This window comes from Chelonoidis abingdonii, chromosome 14 (genome assembly GCF_003597395.2).
Source record: "Chelonoidis abingdonii isolate Lonesome George chromosome 14, CheloAbing_2.0, whole genome shotgun sequence".
Lineage (NCBI taxonomy): Eukaryota > Metazoa > Chordata > Testudines > Testudinidae > Chelonoidis > Chelonoidis abingdonii.
In genome coordinates, this window is record NC_133782.1 from 2977049 (window position 1) to 2994994 (window position 17946).

The 17946-nt window shown below is 52.4% G+C and overlaps 1 protein-coding gene across 2 annotated transcripts; it reads right to left on the reverse strand.

The window, feature by feature from the left end:
• Positions 1-1406: 1406 nt before the first annotated feature.
• Positions 1407-17559, reverse strand: TBC1D20 (TBC1 domain family member 20). 2 transcript variants are annotated; one of them, XM_032766413.2, is made up of 8 exons: positions 17435-17559; positions 12486-12671; positions 11258-11338; positions 9622-9808; positions 8467-8568; positions 7215-7356; positions 6161-6345; positions 1407-4978 (listed from the first exon to the last, which is right to left on the reverse strand). In XM_032766413.2, the coding sequence occupies exons 1-8, from the start codon at positions 17475-17477 to the stop codon at positions 4723-4725; spliced, it is 1182 nt and encodes a 393-aa protein (XP_032622304.1). In that variant the 5' UTR covers positions 17478-17559; the 3' UTR covers positions 1407-4722. The 2 variants fall into 2 exon arrangements, with proteins under 2 accessions (XP_032622304.1, XP_032622305.1); XM_032766414.2 differs by lacking the exon at positions 17435-17559 and adding an exon at positions 14370-14481.
• Between the last annotated feature and the right edge of the window lie 387 nt (positions 17560-17946).

Consider the following 17946-nt stretch of genomic DNA (forward strand, 5'->3'; position numbering starts at 1 on the left):
TAACATTCCTACAAGATAAACCTGAAATGCTATTATGAAAATTACTTCTTGAGAGGAAGTCGCAGCATGGCGAAAATAGCACCAGCCCACTCTAGTAAACAGCCTCCTGCTACCGCGTGCATGAAACCTGTCACGGAAGTGGGGAGAAGCACACCAGCAGTGTCTGCACAGCTCAGCAGAGCTTGGGGGAGGGCTGCTAATGAACTCAAACCCAGCTGCAGATGGTGCTGCCAGGCTGGGGTCAATGGGTGCCCTACAGTCTCATTTTGAGGTGGCTAAGTGACATGGGCAACATGCACAGCACCTCTGAGCACGGCACTAAGTGCATTTCAGCCTCTCCATTCTCTCGTCCTTTCGCCTTCCTCAGTTCACAAGTGAACTTGTGGCAAATAGGGAACTAGAAACAATGAAGTTCCTTGAGCAGCAACACATCTGTCAGTGGCAGGGCTGGAAACAGAACCACGGGATGACTCACTCACTGCACAGCACAACCAGGTCCAGGCTCGGGGGAGACAGAAAAGCCAATTTTGGACCACACATGCTGCAAGCCATGTGCCTGGGAGGCCAGGAGACCTGCTAGCACAGAGGTGCACTCACACTAGGGGAGATACGTGGTGTCACGGACTCACAGATCGTGCCCACACTTGGCCCTGTGCGCTCCGTGGGGGGTGCCCCTTTCAGTGAGACAGCCCTTCTCGGGGGTCCACTCTCCCTCGGGGTCAGGCCCCTCCACCTCCTGGAGCCGCACCTCTCTGAGCCTTAGCACGTCTGTCTCTGCCGTGGGCCCCCTCCGGGAGTCCACGCACTCTGGACCCCCTGGGCCTCTTCACCCCCAAAGGGGCTGATGCAACCCTGTTCTCTAGACCAGAGTGACTCTCAGCCAGCATAAAACAGGAGGGTTTATTGAGAGTTGAACACAGCACAGGAAACTCTCAGGGCCTCAGGCCTGGCCTCTCACAATAACAGCACATCCCAGTCTCCCTGCATCCAGGTGGGCTCTGCCTGCTTCCCCTCGCCAGCCCGAGCCCCCCTGCTTCCCAGCTGGGTCTCTGATATCCCCGGCCTCAAGCCCCGCCTCAGTCCATTGTCTTCTCTCCAGGTAAACAGGGTCGTAAACAGGAAGGCCTGAGTCCCCTCTCCTTGCAGCTCTCCTCTGGCTGGAACCGGCTGGTCAGGTCACCGGGGTCCTCTCTCTGCAGCCCATTGTCCTCCCACTGGCCAGAACCGGTTGTGTCTCCTGGGCTGGGGTCCCGAGTCCCTCTCCGGTCCTCTGTAACAACAAACTCCCTCTCCCCTCACCTCGTTAAACCAGTAACACCCAGGTACATTGAGTCCCACCCCCTGTGCATGCAAACCCTGGAAAAGACAAAAAAAACCCAAGAAAACCCCCACTTTGTCACACGTGGTAACCGGGTATTGCTGTTTATTTTACACAGTTCTGTACAAAATAGCATTTACACATGTATACAAGTCCTTATATAGAGTAAACCACCTGATGAGAACAGTGTCTTTCAGCAGGGCCATCCTGGCCTCCTCCGTGAAGGTGTGAAAAGAGAATTAAACTGTTGCATTCCTGGAGAGCCTGAATGCAGGCCAAGTGCACCTACTGCCAGTCTCCAGGGACCCTCAGCCACAGCAGGGTACTGAAGGTGCAGGAACCCCTCCAGGCGGGAATGAGTTTACACATGGGCTGGAAACTGCTGAGCGTGTAAGGCAGGGGTTCACACTTAGGTGTGGGAAGTGTCTGACTGGATCCCTAAGCTGTGCTGGTTTCCAGCAGCATCTCCAGGCTACCCGCTAGGGCTTTTGATCTGTACATGCAAAGGGAAATCACACAGTACACACAACACTCAGTGCCACAACAGGTCCCTGCAATGGCACCTTCTGTCGCTTTACTAGGCATATGGAAGGCAGGCAGGGACGTTTGTGTTTTTCCCTCAGGAGTCAGTAACATCAAGTCTCTTCCCTGTGTGTGGTGGAGGACCAGACAGCTGGAACAGGCACTGGCAGCCTATAACTGAAGCATGGGCAGAGGGTTTCAATCTTTAACGAATATTTTTCCTGCCAACTGTGTCTGGTGTTGGAGCTACAGCTGTTAACAGGAAAAACAATGTTAAAAGCTGACTATACCTCTCAACGGCTCAGTATTTGCTCCTTGACACTTGTGATATCAATCCTACCAGCTCTCTAGTTGCCCTGCATTTGACAAGCAAAGCAGGTGAGACAAGACCTGAATTTCTAATGTTTAAAAAAGAAAAAAAACCAGATTTTCAGATGGGGGTGGGAACTCCTTTCCAGCTACCTTTACCCAACAGAAAAGGCCAAACCCCCCCCCTGTATTTTAATTGTAGAGATCAGGCAGGAGTTGCAGAAGCCCCTGAATTAGGAGCATAAACCCCACTGAATGGGACTTGTACTTCCAACTCATCTAAGTGCTTTGGAAAAATCCTCTCACACACTCCCTCTCTCCTCTTAATTCCCTGCCTGGGCCTATCACAAACCACACCAAGTTAAACAAGGGCCAAATGCTGCAGAAAGGCTCAGCCCTTTCGGTAGCTATACAGGAAAGTATCCAAGGTGCCCCGATGGAACCAGGGTCCTGGGTTTGTAGTTAGGTGAGGAAGGTAAACCATGTGAGCAAATAACCACGGGGTGAGTCCCCTCCTCTTCTAGCAGTGCTTTGTTTTTTTTAAATAAAGTGCTTCATTTAACAGCTCTCCCCATAGCCCCAACTCCATTTATTGCTATGCAGAGGATGCCACCAGCAACTTCCCATTGGTTGGGCTGCCCACTCCCATGCAGCTGCAAATTGACAATACCTTTTACACATGCAGCTCGTTAGATGACAGGCTGGCCAAGGGGAAGAGTGATTGCTTGAGTGGAATCAACCTGATCAGTGACTAGCCAGATGTCACTAGAAAGCAAGGTGCCCACAAAGAGGGGCCAGCAACAGAAAGGGGAATGGTGCAAATTTCCTCCTCCTTTTCTTGTTTGTTGAATCAAAACATACCACAGACATCAGCCACTGCACAAGCAAAGGGCAGTTTGCTCAGAGCCCTGCTCCCATCCGAGAAAGTTATGCTTGTATATAGGTGAACACTGCTATGTTATCTAGGCACTGTTACTTCCTTATGCTGCAGTTCTGAATGGCACGGTGCCTTCAGGACTGACAGCACAGTCAGAGTAGTTCAGATATAAAATTGACTGCATTAAGAATGAATAAAAGGCTCTACATTACTGCAGGGCACAAAGCTTCTAGTATATTCAGATTTCCTTAACTCTTCAACCAACACCTAATTTCTAGATGTGTAACTGCTGGAAATGGGGACAGATGGCATTGGGTGGGATGCGGCAGGGGACAGTCAGTCACCTGGGAAGCAGTGGGGCAGGGTAAGGACACTTGTGGGAGGGGTTAGCAGCAGTGAGGAGGAGGTAGAGATGTGTAGCGTCTATTAACTTAGTTTAAGTTAGACAGTACTAGGTGCCTGGAGGTTTTTGGGCTGGGAGAAGCTGGCAGCAGATCTGGTGAGCGGCTGGGCTCTAGGCACCTGGGGTCAATTTCTGGAAAAGTCACTCACCTGCAGCATTTTAAGGTTGATGCGAAAGTCTGAATGGTTAGTTGGAGAGACATTTTAAAGGGGCTTCCAGTGGCAATGGCTTCTGTCCTGCCGCAAGCTATTTTGCATGGTGGAAAGATTCTTTTTTTTTATTTTAAAGGCTGTGTTTAAAAGTTAGCAATTGAAATGGCTTCTCCAGGTGTAGTAACAGGAGCTGGTGTGGCCTGGCAAGTAACTGTTCACACCTGGGACAAATAATTCACACTCAGCCCTGTCTTATGTTGCTGAACTGAAAGAACGGACTAGCTTACCACCAGTCCAGTTGCTGTGGCTGGCTGAGAGCTGACCTCTCTCCAGCAGACCAGAAAAAGCCCACAGATGTTCCCTCCTCTACACATACCAGACTGGGGAGATTAGGACACTAACTTAACTCATGCAGTTATACAGTGGTGACAACCTTGAACCCTAGCGTTAGTCTAGGGGGTCTATTCCCATGAGAGGAATTTGCAAAGAGGGCTCTGCTCTACTAAAACATTGCCTGCAGAGCAAGAAAAAGATCAGGGTGTTGGTAAGACCCTGACTCTGCAGAAAGCGGAGTGCTTTGGGGGAGGGCAGAAAGGGATGCTATGGGAACCTGAAAGCTACTTACACCATTCGTCAGGAGTCTAACCTCCCCTCAAACCCACTGAGTTCCCAGACTGATTCCTAGTGCAGATGTGACCGCTCATCTACCTGAAAATATTTAGTCATTTCCTCTCCTGTTACACTCTGGGGGGAGAACATCAGAGTGCTTCAAGAGATCGACACACACAGAGCTCTGCAGGTGTCCAGCCACTGTGTGCGAAACCTGACCCACAAGGCTGTTCCAGACACTGCCAGTTCAGGAAGCATTCGCTTCTAATTCCTCAGAGTAAGAGAGGAGGGGTTTCCTTGCTGCTCAGGGAGACAAGAACAAGGTGAGCATCCTCATATGGTGAGCACTGCTGCTGGGCCAGTCCCCCTCCACCTTGGAGACAAAGGCAGGTCGTGTTATGGAGAGCAGCAGGACTAGAAAACTCTCTACGCCAGGCATTTTTAGACAAGTCCTTTCAGTAAAGGAAACACCAGCCTCTCCTGCCATGGCAGGACATGGTCTTTAAAGTGGCAGGGCACCATTCTCCCTCCATCAGGGGAAAATCTGCAGTTCAAACTTGGGTGCCCATTCTAGGGCACTCTTCACCACGGCAAGAGCAGCTGCCCCCAGTGCCACCGTCAGCCCCATCACTGCCAGCTTGACAAAGCGATTGGTCCTTGGTTTTGTCAAGATGGATTTTGTCCGTTCCTCCACTCGGAGCCGGTCTCTGATGCGCTGTCGCAGCACAGTGTCTGGTCTCTGCTGGGCTGAAGCCAACTCAAAGTCTTTAAAGGTGGAAGCAGCGGTTCTGCAAGTGAAGAGACAGAAATAAAGAGAAAAGGAGCTGAATGGGTCCTTCTGCACTCAGACACCCTTAGCCCATGGAAAGCTGCTCCAAGCAGGATGAACATTGCTCAGCATACTCCACCCTGCTGGCTGAATGAGAGCGATGAAAGAGCAGGGACTGCAGACCTACGCTGTCCTGAAAGCACCTAACTGAAGTGCAAAGAGAAATATTGGTAAAAACCACTGCTCCATAAGATACTGCCAATGCCACAGGCACAAAACCAGAGGGCAAGTGACTGCAAAGGGTGGAAACTGGTGTTCCAGACAGAACCCGAAAGAGACATTTATCATGGAAAAGCAGCACTCTGGAGTAGCGAGGCCCCTTCAGCTTTGCTGGTTTGATTAGGCATGAACAGAGCATGGCTAACACTTTAAAATAGTTAATGGAGGGTAGGTCCCTCAGTGGCTCTTAGCCAGGCTGGACAGGGATGATGTCCCTAGCCTCTGTTTGCCTGAAGCTGCGAATGGGCGACGGGGGATGGATCACTTAGTGATTCCCTGTTCTGTTCATTCCCTCTGGGGCACCTGGCATTGGCTACTGGACAGGACACTGGGCTGGATGGACCTTTGGTCTGATCCAGTAGTGCTGTTCTTATGTTAGTCAGCCCCTAAGTACTGTTCTGCTGGTGTTGTATCCACCAGCCTCAAGAACAGTCCATCCAACAAAGTGAGAGTATCCTCTTAATACCACGTTGAAACAAAGCTCTGTTATCCTGACCAAGTGCTACGGGGTTTGGATTTGTGTGGGATCCAAATGGCAGAGAGGAGCGTGGGCTTTTGGACCCCAAGACGAGGAATCCCAGCCCACAGAAGGAATGGATCCAGCAGGGAGGGGGCAGCACAGGGAGTGCCAAGGGAGCAAAGAAGCTGTCAGGGAGTTTGTGCAGAAGAGGAAAAGGCAGAGCCTGAAGGAATGAGCCAACCTGCAGGTTTGGTTTTCTTTTAAAGAGCTGTGACCAGGTGAAATGGAACATTCTGCCTGCCCAGGTCAGAAGCACGAGGATTTAAAGCACACGCTCTGATCCCAGTCATACTCCATTCCTGCAAGCACTTTCTGAGATGGACACTGGGATTCCCTCCTGAGCTGCACTAATGCTGCATGCAGGGAGTCGCACAGTGATAACGCACGCTATCTGCCACTCACCTCTCAGCACGCTGCTGTGCTGCCTTCCTGGCAAGCTCCGACGGAGGAAACTGGACGAAGAGATCCCCAGCTCTGCTAATCAGGGTCTCATAGGGAAGGTCCTGTGGGATCTGGGACAAGAGATGGTGGACAGAGGCCATGTCGCATTCGCAGTCCAGAACCTCCTGCTCCCGATACAACACGATCTGCAAAGGGAAGGAAGCAGCAGCTCAGTGCTCTGGGGTAGAATGGTGCCCTTTCTGTTTTCATTCACAACTGCTGCCTCTAGAGCCTGGAAGGAACTTGGCCTGCCGTGAAAAGGGACCCCCCCACCAGTTCTTAATGAATTCCAGGATCCAGCCTGGAGGTGCATATTAGAACATCACACTCCTGGGTGAGGAGACATAGTAAGTTCCCTCAGCTGCTCTGAAGCCATGAAAAGCTCCTGCCGGAGGTGCTGTGGCTTTGAGAGCCGTCGAAGACTCCTGATCAGGCCCAGTCAGTATCTGAACAAGGCACCCTGGGGTGAAACTGCTTTAAAAGCGACATGTGTTTAGGTGGCACTCAGATAAATGGCACATGGACACAAATCAGAAACCTGTTTGCAACCAAGTCCTTACTGTAAATAATGCCTTGGTAAGTCTCCATCTCAAATTGCAGTGGCAATGCCAAGAAAAAGAATTCCAGTCAGTATTGCACCCAGGGTCTGCCCAACACAGCCACTCATCGCCGTAGTATGAAACAACAGGCTTATGTCCTGCCTCCCTCTTAGCCACATGGTGCAGCCATGATGACTGCCCTGTATGGGAACAGCAGGAAGGTGAATACAGCTGGGATTCCACACCCAGGGTTTAGAGATCAGGGCAGTGGGCAAAGAGGGACACATGATGTTCTTCACTAAAAACACAGTGAACTCACTAAACCCCATTCCCTTGGAAAGGGCTTTCGGTACACCTGACACTCTAGATGGAACACAGTCAGAAGCCAGTGCTGTATTCACTCGCCTCAGCTGTATAACTGTTAATGATGCACACTGGTTCCCTTCCGTTACAAAGTCACACCAGCTGATACTGACCACAGCAGCGAAGTAAATGGGCATCAGCGGGTGACATGCCAGGAAGAAGTCATACAATCGCACCACATGGCGGAAGTCAGCTAAGACATGCCCAAACCAGGTGATCAGCCAGCTGAGTGCAAAGATGGTCCCCACTTCAGCACTGTGCAAACAGAAAACACCCAATCAGACAGCTCATCTGCTACCAGAATCTCCTTGGCCACACCTCTCCAGTGTGGGTAAAAGTACCTTCTGGTGATCCCTTAATGGCAGGGGTTCCTCCATTTCTGGTAAGGGACGGGCCATTGGTCATCAGTGATGAGAGGTTAGGGCCCAGCCCACCACTGTAACTGTGTCTCCCTCCCCACAACAGACAGATGCTACCACCATGGAAACGCACAGTAACTGCACCACATACACTCAGGTCTTGGAATATCACCTGTAGCCGAGGATTCCCTCAGTTCCCAGATCACCACCGCGTGGAAGCGGTTCATTCAGTGAGGACACAGTTCCATCACAAAGGTCGGGAGCTTGACCCTGGAATCTCTCTTCAGGAGGGTTTTAAAGACAGTGATGTGTGCTGCACCCACATATAGCAAACTGCACAGTACGCGTTACAACCCTTCCAGCAGGGCTCCCCACCCTGAAGAGTTACCAGCCCCTGGGAGTCTGCCGCCAACCTCACTACAGAGATATTGCTAGCGCAATGAGCAGCGCAGCCATGGGGCTAGTGGGCAAGGGACTCTGAACAAAAGTGTCCCCATCTCTGCTTTTCTCTGGATAGGTCCCCTGTTTTCAACCCACTGCCATTTTTGAAAGACGCCCCAATTATCCTCAGGGCCAATGATAAACTGCAGAAGACCCCAGAGGAGATGTCTCAGCACTCACAGAACTATACAAATGAGGCAATCAGAACTGACTAATTAGAACTGTGTCCCACCCCAGCCGCTAATCATTTTGTCATGCAAGCACAGACGATAAGGAGCCAGGGTGGTGATGCCACAGTATGAACCAGCCCTCAAGATGCAGTGTAATGGCTTCAAAAGCAAGGGGCAGCTGGGCTGCCAGAAAACCAAGGGCCACAAGAGTTTCCTCATTTATCAGCAGTGGGGCCACAGCTTCACTTTGAGGAAAGCACCGCTGTGCTGTGCAGGTCCTGAACCAGTTGAGCCACACAGTGCCTTGGAATAACACCAAGAGAACGGCAGGGCTTGGCTGGGAGCTGCTGCTGAACCCCGTGAGAAAGGGAAAGGTTTGGTGAATCTTGATGTACCTTTGCATGAAGTCATGGAGTTCAGGGTTCACCTGGTCTATAATGGGCATCAGGTAATTTAAAATGTGCTTGGTGTTGTCCATTGTTGGGTCCATAAAATCCCTGCCATGAGACAAACAAAAGCTCCATCAGGCAACAGTGTCATTCTGGTCCCATTCACCACCATGAGTGCACAACATACAGCAAATCAGAAGTTAAGACACACTTGCAACCTAACTGACCCCTGGGGTGGGACTGTCCCTACTACTGCATCTCAGGGGTTCTGACCCTGCTGCGTTCCACCCCTTCCTGAGGTCAGCCTCACAACAAGGAGTCAGAAAAGAGCCAGGGACTCTGCCCTAGCACACCCTCTTCCCGCAACAGCAACCTACCATTAGCAGTAAGAACTAACCGCTGGTCTACATACAACCTTGCACTGAAATTACAGCACTGATTTTATTCACACCTTTCGCTATGTCCGTGCACACCTGAGTGCGGACAAGCCCAGAGTGAGGAAAACAACGTCAACACAACCCTAACGCCTTCCCAGGGCCAAGGGTTGTAGCCAACAGCTCCTCACTGAGGGACTGGAGAAAGCTCCCTTCAAAACCAGTCCCATTGGCCAGAGGCTGACTTCTTGCTTGGCTGACACACACAACTCACTCAGACTCAGATTCTCCCATGGTACCTGGCCACGCTCACCGCTGAGCAGGTCCAGGACAGCCTATTGCACTGCATGAAGTAGGCCATTGTGTTAGGTCACGCTGGGGGAAGCCCTGGACGTGACAATGAAACAGGCGGTCACAGGAGGAGCTATGAAGTGGATTTTTAAGTTGCAGAGGCAATGCATTCCACGCTGACATTAGAACAACCAGCCCTCAGTTCAGCTGCGCCCTTGGTATGGCTCTCTGTGAAGCCATGTCATTACCACTGCAGTTTCATAGCAGCCCAGGGCTTTGTTAGCACTGTCGGCTAAAAGCAGCCAGTCTAGTCATGCTTTGCTTTTTGGGCTCTAGGGGCTTCTTTGTTTTCCCTACATTTCCAGACTCTTCCCTATGTGAATGGCAGGAAAGGCTTCTCCTCCGCAACATGCGGCTTCTGACAGGGAAGGCAGGCAGGAAGCTCCTCGTCACCCCTCTCTGCAGGAGACATGGCACGCATGCCCAGCTGAAGTACCTGAGGTGGTGGGTGGAAAGTTTTTCCACAAGAGCAGTCGCCAGTCTCTCCCCCACGACCAGCAGAAACGTGACCACAATGTCATGGTAGCCCTGGTAGTAGTGCAGCTGGGGGTTGCGCTGTAAAACCTGCAGGATGATGTCAATCAGTTCTTCCTGGAGCCCTTCTCTCTGCTCATCTGGCATCCCTGTGGGGACAGCGGCAGATGGGCTAGTACAAGGCTGAGTCAGAGACCTGACAAGGTACCTGCCACATACTGTGTCAGTCAACCCACAGAATCCCAGGAGCAGTCTAATCAGCTGTGTCATGCAGAGACGGCCACAATCTCAATGTCCTGACAACTGTCAAGCAACCCTAACTGAGAGTGGGGCATGGTGCTGTGGCCTGAGCATGGGACTAGAAATCAGCAACTCCTGGATATTAATAGTCACTGTGCAAGGATGGGGTGGATTTGCTAGTATTTGTAAAACATCTTGAAGGCTAAATTACATTCCATGCCTGTAAGTGCTGAGGATTTTAATTATTTTTAATATTCCAGAAGTCCTAATTAAACTAATCCCCTTTCATGGAAACTGTGCTGAGTTTGCAAAGCTCACAGAAGCCACATGCACTGCCCACTTATAGAGAGGTTTATTCTGCCCACTGATAGAAAGCATCTTTGAAACAGAATGCTACATGTAGAGAAAACTGTATCCACCTTTTGCCAGGACTCCTTTAAGTAGATACAGTGCCCCATGACAGAACAAGCTTCACAAAATCCCAAGCAAGGTTCTGACAACACAAAGATCTCTTTTTTTTTGGTCTTATGAATTCTAAGCATTGTCAGAATATGGCCATTCAGAAGTAATATGGGGTTAGCAGAACCTCGAGCAACAGGGATCTGCATGGTATCCACGACATACTGATGATCTGAATATACTGACTGTTTATACAAAGGAAAAAAGCAAGCAGTGAAAAGCAGTTTCTGCCCAGGAGCAACAAACAGCTGCTCTGCAAAGTCAGGTAACTGCTACTGTAAAAGGGTTTATAAATAGCACCAAGCACCAACCAACCATATGAACTAAGCAAAAGCAAGAAGGGTTTGTTATTATACGTTGAGAGCTGTTACAGGTTGGTGCATGACAGTCACTGGAAGGAGCAATGATTAAAAAAACCAAAATCCAAGTAAATCATTCGTGAACTCAGGCTCCTAACCCAGACATGTGTCAGCCCAGGATACATGTAGGAAAATGGTAAACCCCTTCAACGCCATACATGAGTCTGTCGCATCTTATGAACAGCAGCAGAATGGCCAGGGATGGTAATATGTGAGTCAGGCCTCTCTAGGTACAGGGCGAGTTTTGACTGTACCAAATGGGCTGGCAGAATGAATCAGCATTAAGGGTGAGAATTTAGTGTGGAAAGAACATGTTGAAAAACAGCTGCAGTGCAAGCCTGCAACCATATCTGAAAAGGGTGTTGCTGCAAACAGATCGGAAACCCTTTCCAGAAGACTCCATTTCTATGGGTCCCTGGACTGTTGGTCCTGCAGATCTACTGTGGCCCCTGAAGTGAGATGCATCACATGGACATGTGGGGACAGGGAGCTCCTGGTGCACATGGAGCTTCCCTGCTATAAACAGGAAGACCATCTCACCGGGTGGGAAGCGGCGCAGGGATCGCCTCACATCCAGTAACACCTGCTGGTAGTCTTCATTGTCCTCTCGCAGCTCCTGTCCTGATGGAGAAAGAAGGGCATTACAAACCCACCCAGGTCCCTGAATAGCATACAGAGTGCATTAGAAGGAGCTGGTTCATAGAAGGACTCTGCACAAGTCAAGGGCATGAAATTTAGGCCCCAAACTGTTCAAGTCCCCAATTTTAGATTCCCATTTTCACTTGTTACACGTGAGACCAGTACTGCTATACATTCTTGCACTGTCAATACCAATTTATGACATTCCAGTGCCAGAAAACAGGGCACTAATTTCTTTGCTACAAACATCATTTTGAGATCCTTACACCATCATCTTTCCTTTGTCCTTTGGCATAAATCTTTGCCCCATCACCATACCACTGGAGTAAGGCAGAATATAGCTCTAAGACACTATGTAGGGGTAGAGGCAACACCACAGAGTTTAATAAATAGAAATTAAGTGAAATTAAGCATGGGTAGCTAAGATATTTATACACATAAGTCTCCTGCACCTCTGCATTTTTAATACAACCCTAGCTACTCAAGGACAACCAGGAATGCACACTTTGAACAGATACTTCTGCTCACAAAAACCCCATCTTACCCTCTGGGAGCTGTGGAAGTAAAAACCACTGCATATGGAACTCCTCCAGGTGGGCGTGTCACTAGAAAGCAAATTTTCCCTGCCTCAGATGCGACTTATTCTACATACAAGCTTCAATTTACAGAAATCTGGCCACCGATTCACCCATGCCTAGGACAGGAACCTCCATTTAGTATTCAATAAAGCCAAGCTCCCATTCACAATAAAGGTAATTAAACTAGATATGTTTGCAACATGGCAGCTTTTTGCTACTGGTTAACGTGCATTTTGCAAACAAATTACACCAGACTGCACCAGCTGTGTTCCAAATATGCTTACTTCCATCAGCGTGGCCCAAAAGTAAGAGGGCTTTTGCAGTGCAATGGAAAAATAAAAAATTCAGGTTGTTCCTGGATCTGCTATTCATATAATTAAACATGCAACGCAGGTGAAACCACGGGGAATCATTCTGTGCCACAAGTATGATTCTCAAGCAAGTGCAATGGAAAAGGCATCTCAATTTACATGAAGAAAATGCAAGTTAAAAACAGCCCAAAAGATCACTAGAGTTTTTCCCAAAGCAGCAACGAAAGGGCTTCTCTGTACCTGGAGCAGGAGGCAGATCATCCGTCTTCACATTGAGAAGCTTTGGCCATACTTTGCAACGAATCTCATCTGTCAGGAGACCCCCTTCACTGATTGCCATTCGTCTGAGTGCAGCCACATCAATGGGATCGCTGTTCAGGGCCTGATAAATCTCAGCTACTTTCCTTTTCTTCTTAGAATTATACTCTGCAAGAGGAACAAAAAATAAAGGGTCAGAATTACAGCTATTGTCCAGCATGCAAAACGAAGGCACAGAATGGATTAGCTCACAGATGCAAAGACCATGTAAAAAAACTGATTGAAAAAACATGTTGGGTCACTCCAGTTAGAGATGAGAGAGGCCTAGGAGATCATTCACTCTGCTTCCCCTGCAAGGGCAGATGATATATGACCTATCATCACTGGATACCAAGAATCTTCACCAAAGGCCAAGCATAACAACGGCACTTTCACCACTTAAAGTGCCAACTCTGCTACCCTGCTACCAGCTCTGCAATTCCTGCACACCCTGTGAGATCTCACTGGAATATAGGCTCCTGTTCTTCAGATGACATATGAATTCTGAAGTGTCAGAGAAGCAATCACTAATGTTCTACATGATCCCTTGTCCTTCAATTCTAATGCCAACAGAACTGCCACTGCACCTGACCCAGTAATTACTATTCAAAGCCACTTTGCAACTGTTTGTCTTCCACTTCTGGGATGGCTCAGCTTCTAGCTCAGGTGTCAAGTGTTTCATAAGACTGGTACTCTGAATTCCTACTGGCTGGCAGCTAGACTCTAGTATTGTTGAGCTGAGCTTACCCCAAATCAGTACCTAGAAATATCACGTAACTGAACATTTCCCCAATGCTGCCATATGTGCACAGGAGCATTTACATTAGAATTATACCCAATTTCCATACAGATCATACCTACCCACCCCTCCGGAGTGTTGCAAGGATATGCCAATTAATATTTGTAAACTGATGTCAGGGCTAAGTACTGTCAAGCAAACATACCATAATGCCTTTATAGGACATTTGATTTTTAGGGACATTAGGTGGGGAAAAGAATGACACACACAATACAGGTAGTGAACTGCCTGTTAACAGGTTAAAGGCATTATACAGGATACAGAAATACTTCCTTAGAGCAGATTCCAGCATGGCCATATTTGCAGTGGGTTACTTGCCAGCACTATGCTATATGTGGGAAAAGAAAGGCAGCTGAGAATCAGCTGATTTCCATATCCTTTGGCAGCAAAATCCTTCAGGACACCTGAAGGTTGTGTTTGAGAGCCATAGTTCCAGTGAGTAAAATGAGAGAGCACATCTAGCCTGTCTTCAAAAGCTTTTCAAAAAAGATCATGATTGTGTGACTTCCAGTCTAAACCCCACTCTCACCATCTATTATATCACCCCTTTGATCTGAACTGCATCAAACTGGTACTAAGTCAGTCTGGATGGGATTTTTTAGGGGGTGGCTGGACCGGGATGGACTAAAACTGGCCTAATGGAGAAAACTGTTGGTTTTCCCACCATGCTTTCACTCACTGCAGTTTACAGCAACCCTTTGAACATTTGATATCAGAAGTGTTTCCTCCCCACTGCTCTTGCACCTTTGTCTGCTATTAGAGAGTTGCTCCTGAGGGCTCAGTTTACAGCATTGTGTTCTGAATGAAAGAAATGAACAGGATGACAGGCTTTTCAAACACCTACAAACAAGTCAGTAGCTCAAGTGGTGTATGATACCCATCTAAACAACATCCCTTTCAAAACTCATTTTGTATAGCTTGTTTTTCAATCAAGATGTAGTTCTGTTAGGTTTTGATAGGCCTGCAACTCCCTCTTAAGAAACAAGTCACCTGATGCCAGTAAACAGAGAAAGTTATCAAAACCTCACCCAGTAGTTCTCCTCCCCGCTGCTCACCAAGGTGTTAGTGTGTGAACAGAAGTTACCTCCTTTCTACTCAGCTACTGTCTACTGAAGCCAAGCTTTAATGTCAACACAAAAACAGGATTGACACACAGTGAATGAATCAGGAAGGAGGAGAGAAAGCTTATAAAAGAGAAAGCGCAAAAAATTTAGGAAGCAACACCCAGGAAAGAAAACATATGCTGCATTGGCCTCCTCCACAATACATTATTTTTAAAGTTTACCAGCTTGACAATTGAGAACTGTTGTGTGGGGGTGGAAAGAACACGTTTTCAAACATGTTTTTGATCCACCAACAATTTCTACTCAAATCCCTAGCAAGTATCAATCACCATCACCTTCTCTGAGGGCTTGGCTACACTCGAAACTCCAAAGCGCTGCCATGGGAGCGCTCCCATGGCAGTGCTTTGAAGTGCGAGTGTGGTCATGGCGCCAGTGCTGGGAGAGAGGCACTGCACGTACTCCACCTCCCTGTGGGATTAGCTGGGGCACTGTTTACACTGGCGCTTTGCAGCGCTGTAACTTGCAGAACTCAGGGAGAAAGCTGCAGCGCTGTAAAGTGCCAGTGTAGCCAAGGCCTGAGAGAAATGTGCAGCCAAAGGGATGAGGTAGGTTTTGCTGCACAAGTAATTCCAAATCCTCCATAAAATAAGGCTCAGCTGGATTTTGTTTATGTCCAGGACTAAAGATGGAGCTCAAAGCCCGTGACAGGTGCTCTTTTACATAGCTGTAGAAATAGAAAACTACAGAAATAAAAAACCCCAAAGATGCAGATGATCATCTAGGATGCTACTGCACCAGTGTCTGATTTCACTTGTTGTAAATACTCTTGGAGGGTAACAAACCCTTTGCCTGGGTCATCAGTGATGTAGGTTCTGCTCCAGACTTGCCTACCCATGGGCAGTGGCTTTCGGATGCACCGTTCAAGAACCCCTTAGGTATTGTAAGGGCAGCTCCCGACAGAAGCATTCAAGAGGGTAAACAACCAACAAATCCCTTCCCGGTCACTAGCGCCCGTGGGGGCTACTGCCAAGGGAGCGCGGCTGGGAAGTCGGCTGGCTTGTCACTGCGCCGTGGGCAGGCCAGGGCCAGGCCACCCTCCGGCTCGCTTTGCGGGGCCGGGGTAACGCCGGCCTGGTACACCGAGACAGGCGGTGGGGTGGGCGGCCGAGAAGCGGGGTCGTGGGGCAGGCCGGGCGGCGGGGACCGAGGCAGGGGCGGGGGCGGGGCCGGGTCAGCGGGGGTGGGCGTGGGTAACACCGAGACAGCGGTGGGGAGGGGGCGGGGGCGTGCGGCCGGGTCAGCGGCGTGGGGTGCAGGCCTGGGCGCAAGGGACCGAGGCAGGCAGCGGGGCCGGGGTAACACCAGACAGCGCGTGGGGGGGGGCAAGTACGGGCGGCGGGGACCGAGGCAGGGGGCGGGGCCGGGGGGCGGGTCAGGCGGCGGGGGGGGGTCAGCGGTGTAACACCGAGACAGGCGGTTGGGGGAGGGGGCGGGGGCAAGGCCGGCGCGGGGGACCGTGGTAGGGGGCGGAGCGGGGGCCGGGTCAGCGTGCGGGGGGGCGGGGGGGTAAACACCGAGACGGCGGGGGGCAGGGGGCGGGGCAAGCCGGGCGGCGGGACCGACGGATAGGCGGAGCGGTGAGGCGGGGATCCGAAGGACAGGCAGCGGCCGGGAGGCCGGGGTAACACCGAGACAGGGGTAAGGGAGGGGGCGGGTGCGAGGTGGGCGGCGGTGGCCCGGGAACACCGGACAGGCGTGGGGGCGGGGCGGGGCAGGCCGGCGGCGGGACCGAGCGCAGGGGGCGGGGGCGGGGGTGCTAAGGCCGGGCGTAAGGGAGCCGAGGTAGGGCGGGCGGCGGGACCGAGACAGGCAGCGCGGGCCGGGGTACACCCGAGACAGGTGGGTAAGGGAGGGGAGGGGGAGCGGGCGTGGTGCGAGGCTGGGGCGGCGGGGCCCGGGTAACACCCGAGACGGGGGCGGGGGCGGGTTGCAAGCCGGGGCGGGGCCGGTGGATAGGAGGGCGGGGACCGAGGGTAGGGGGCGGGGTGCCGGGGTAACACCGAGGACAGAGGGTAAGGGAGGGGTGAGGGGGAAGGGGGCGGGGAGCGGGCGGGTGCGAGGCCGGGCGGCGGGGACCGCAGATAGGGCGGGGGCCGGGTCGGCGGGGGGGTGCAAGGCCGGGCGGCGTGGGACCAGACAGGCAGCGCGGGGCCGGTGAAAGGTAACACCGAGACAGGCTGGTGGGAGGCGGAGCGGGCGGGGTGCAAGGGCAGGGCGGGGGGGACCGAGGCAGGCGGCGGGGGGGGCGGGTTCAGGCGGGGGTGCAAGGCCGGCGGCAGGACCGAGGTAGGGGCGGGGGCGGGACTCGAAGAAGACAGCAGCGTCGGGACGGGGTAACACGCGAGACAGGGGTAAGGGGAGGGTGAGGGGGCGGTGCGAGGCCGGGGCGGCGGGGACCGAGGCAGGCGGCGGGCGGGCGGTAGGCTATGGAACGGCGGGGCCGGACCCCGGCGGCGCCAGGCAAACGGGGGGCAGGGGCTCCGTCTCTGCACGGGGGGGTGAGGGGGGGGCACAGGCATGAGATGGCTTCTCACCCCCAGGGGCCTGTACGCCACAGGGAAGGGGGGAAATGCCCGGGGTGCCCCATGGCAGGGACACAGCCACTGACGCCCAGCGGTAGGGATCTCTGCCCGCTACTCCCCCCAGCCAGGGCTCCAGGGGATCTGGGCTCAGGGGTCAGTGCCAGTGCCAGCAGCCAGGAGCTAGGCTAGGGGGCAGGGCCCCAGAGACTCACCGCTGCCGTTCTGCACCTTGTCCCGCAGCTCCTGCAGCTGGGTCAGGTTCCGCTCCAGGGCCACGTCCGTGGTGTTGACGTAGATGTACATGTAGCAGGAGGGCTCTGGCGACACCGTATGCACCTTGTGGTACTCGCCCGGGGGCAGCTGGGACACGGGCGCTCCGGAGGGGCGGGGCTTGCAGAGACCCTCCCCCCAGGCCGGGGCCGCGCGCGGGGCCCAGCCCCCCAGTACCGTGCGGCGCGATACCGTCCGGCGACGGCCTGCGCAGGGACATGGTCTCCGGGCGCCGGAGCGCATCCCGGGCGGGCGGGGCCCGGCTCCGCTTCCTCCGCTAGCGGCGCGCGGCCGCCTACGTCACCGCGCCGAGCGCTTGCGCATGAGGCTCCCGTCCCGTGGCCAGGGCGGAAGAGGCCAGTAGAAACCACTGCGCGTGCGCAAGACTGACGCAGCCGCCTGAGAGTCGTGCGTGCGCGCGCGCGGCCTCTCGCGCTCCGGCCCTGCCGCCAGCGCGCCTGGGACACGTGGCTGTGAGCAAATCGGCGCGGGGCCCGGTGGATCCGCCTCAGATATCGCTGCAAGCCTGTCCCTCCCCCAGCCAACTCCCTTCCGCACGCAGAGCGGCGGCGGCGCCTGATGAGCGCAGCCTGAGCCGGCCCACTTTCCTGCGCTGAGAACGTGCTCTGGGTAAAGGGAAAATGGCCAGACGGACACCAACAGAAAGATGAATATTTAACACCAGCATC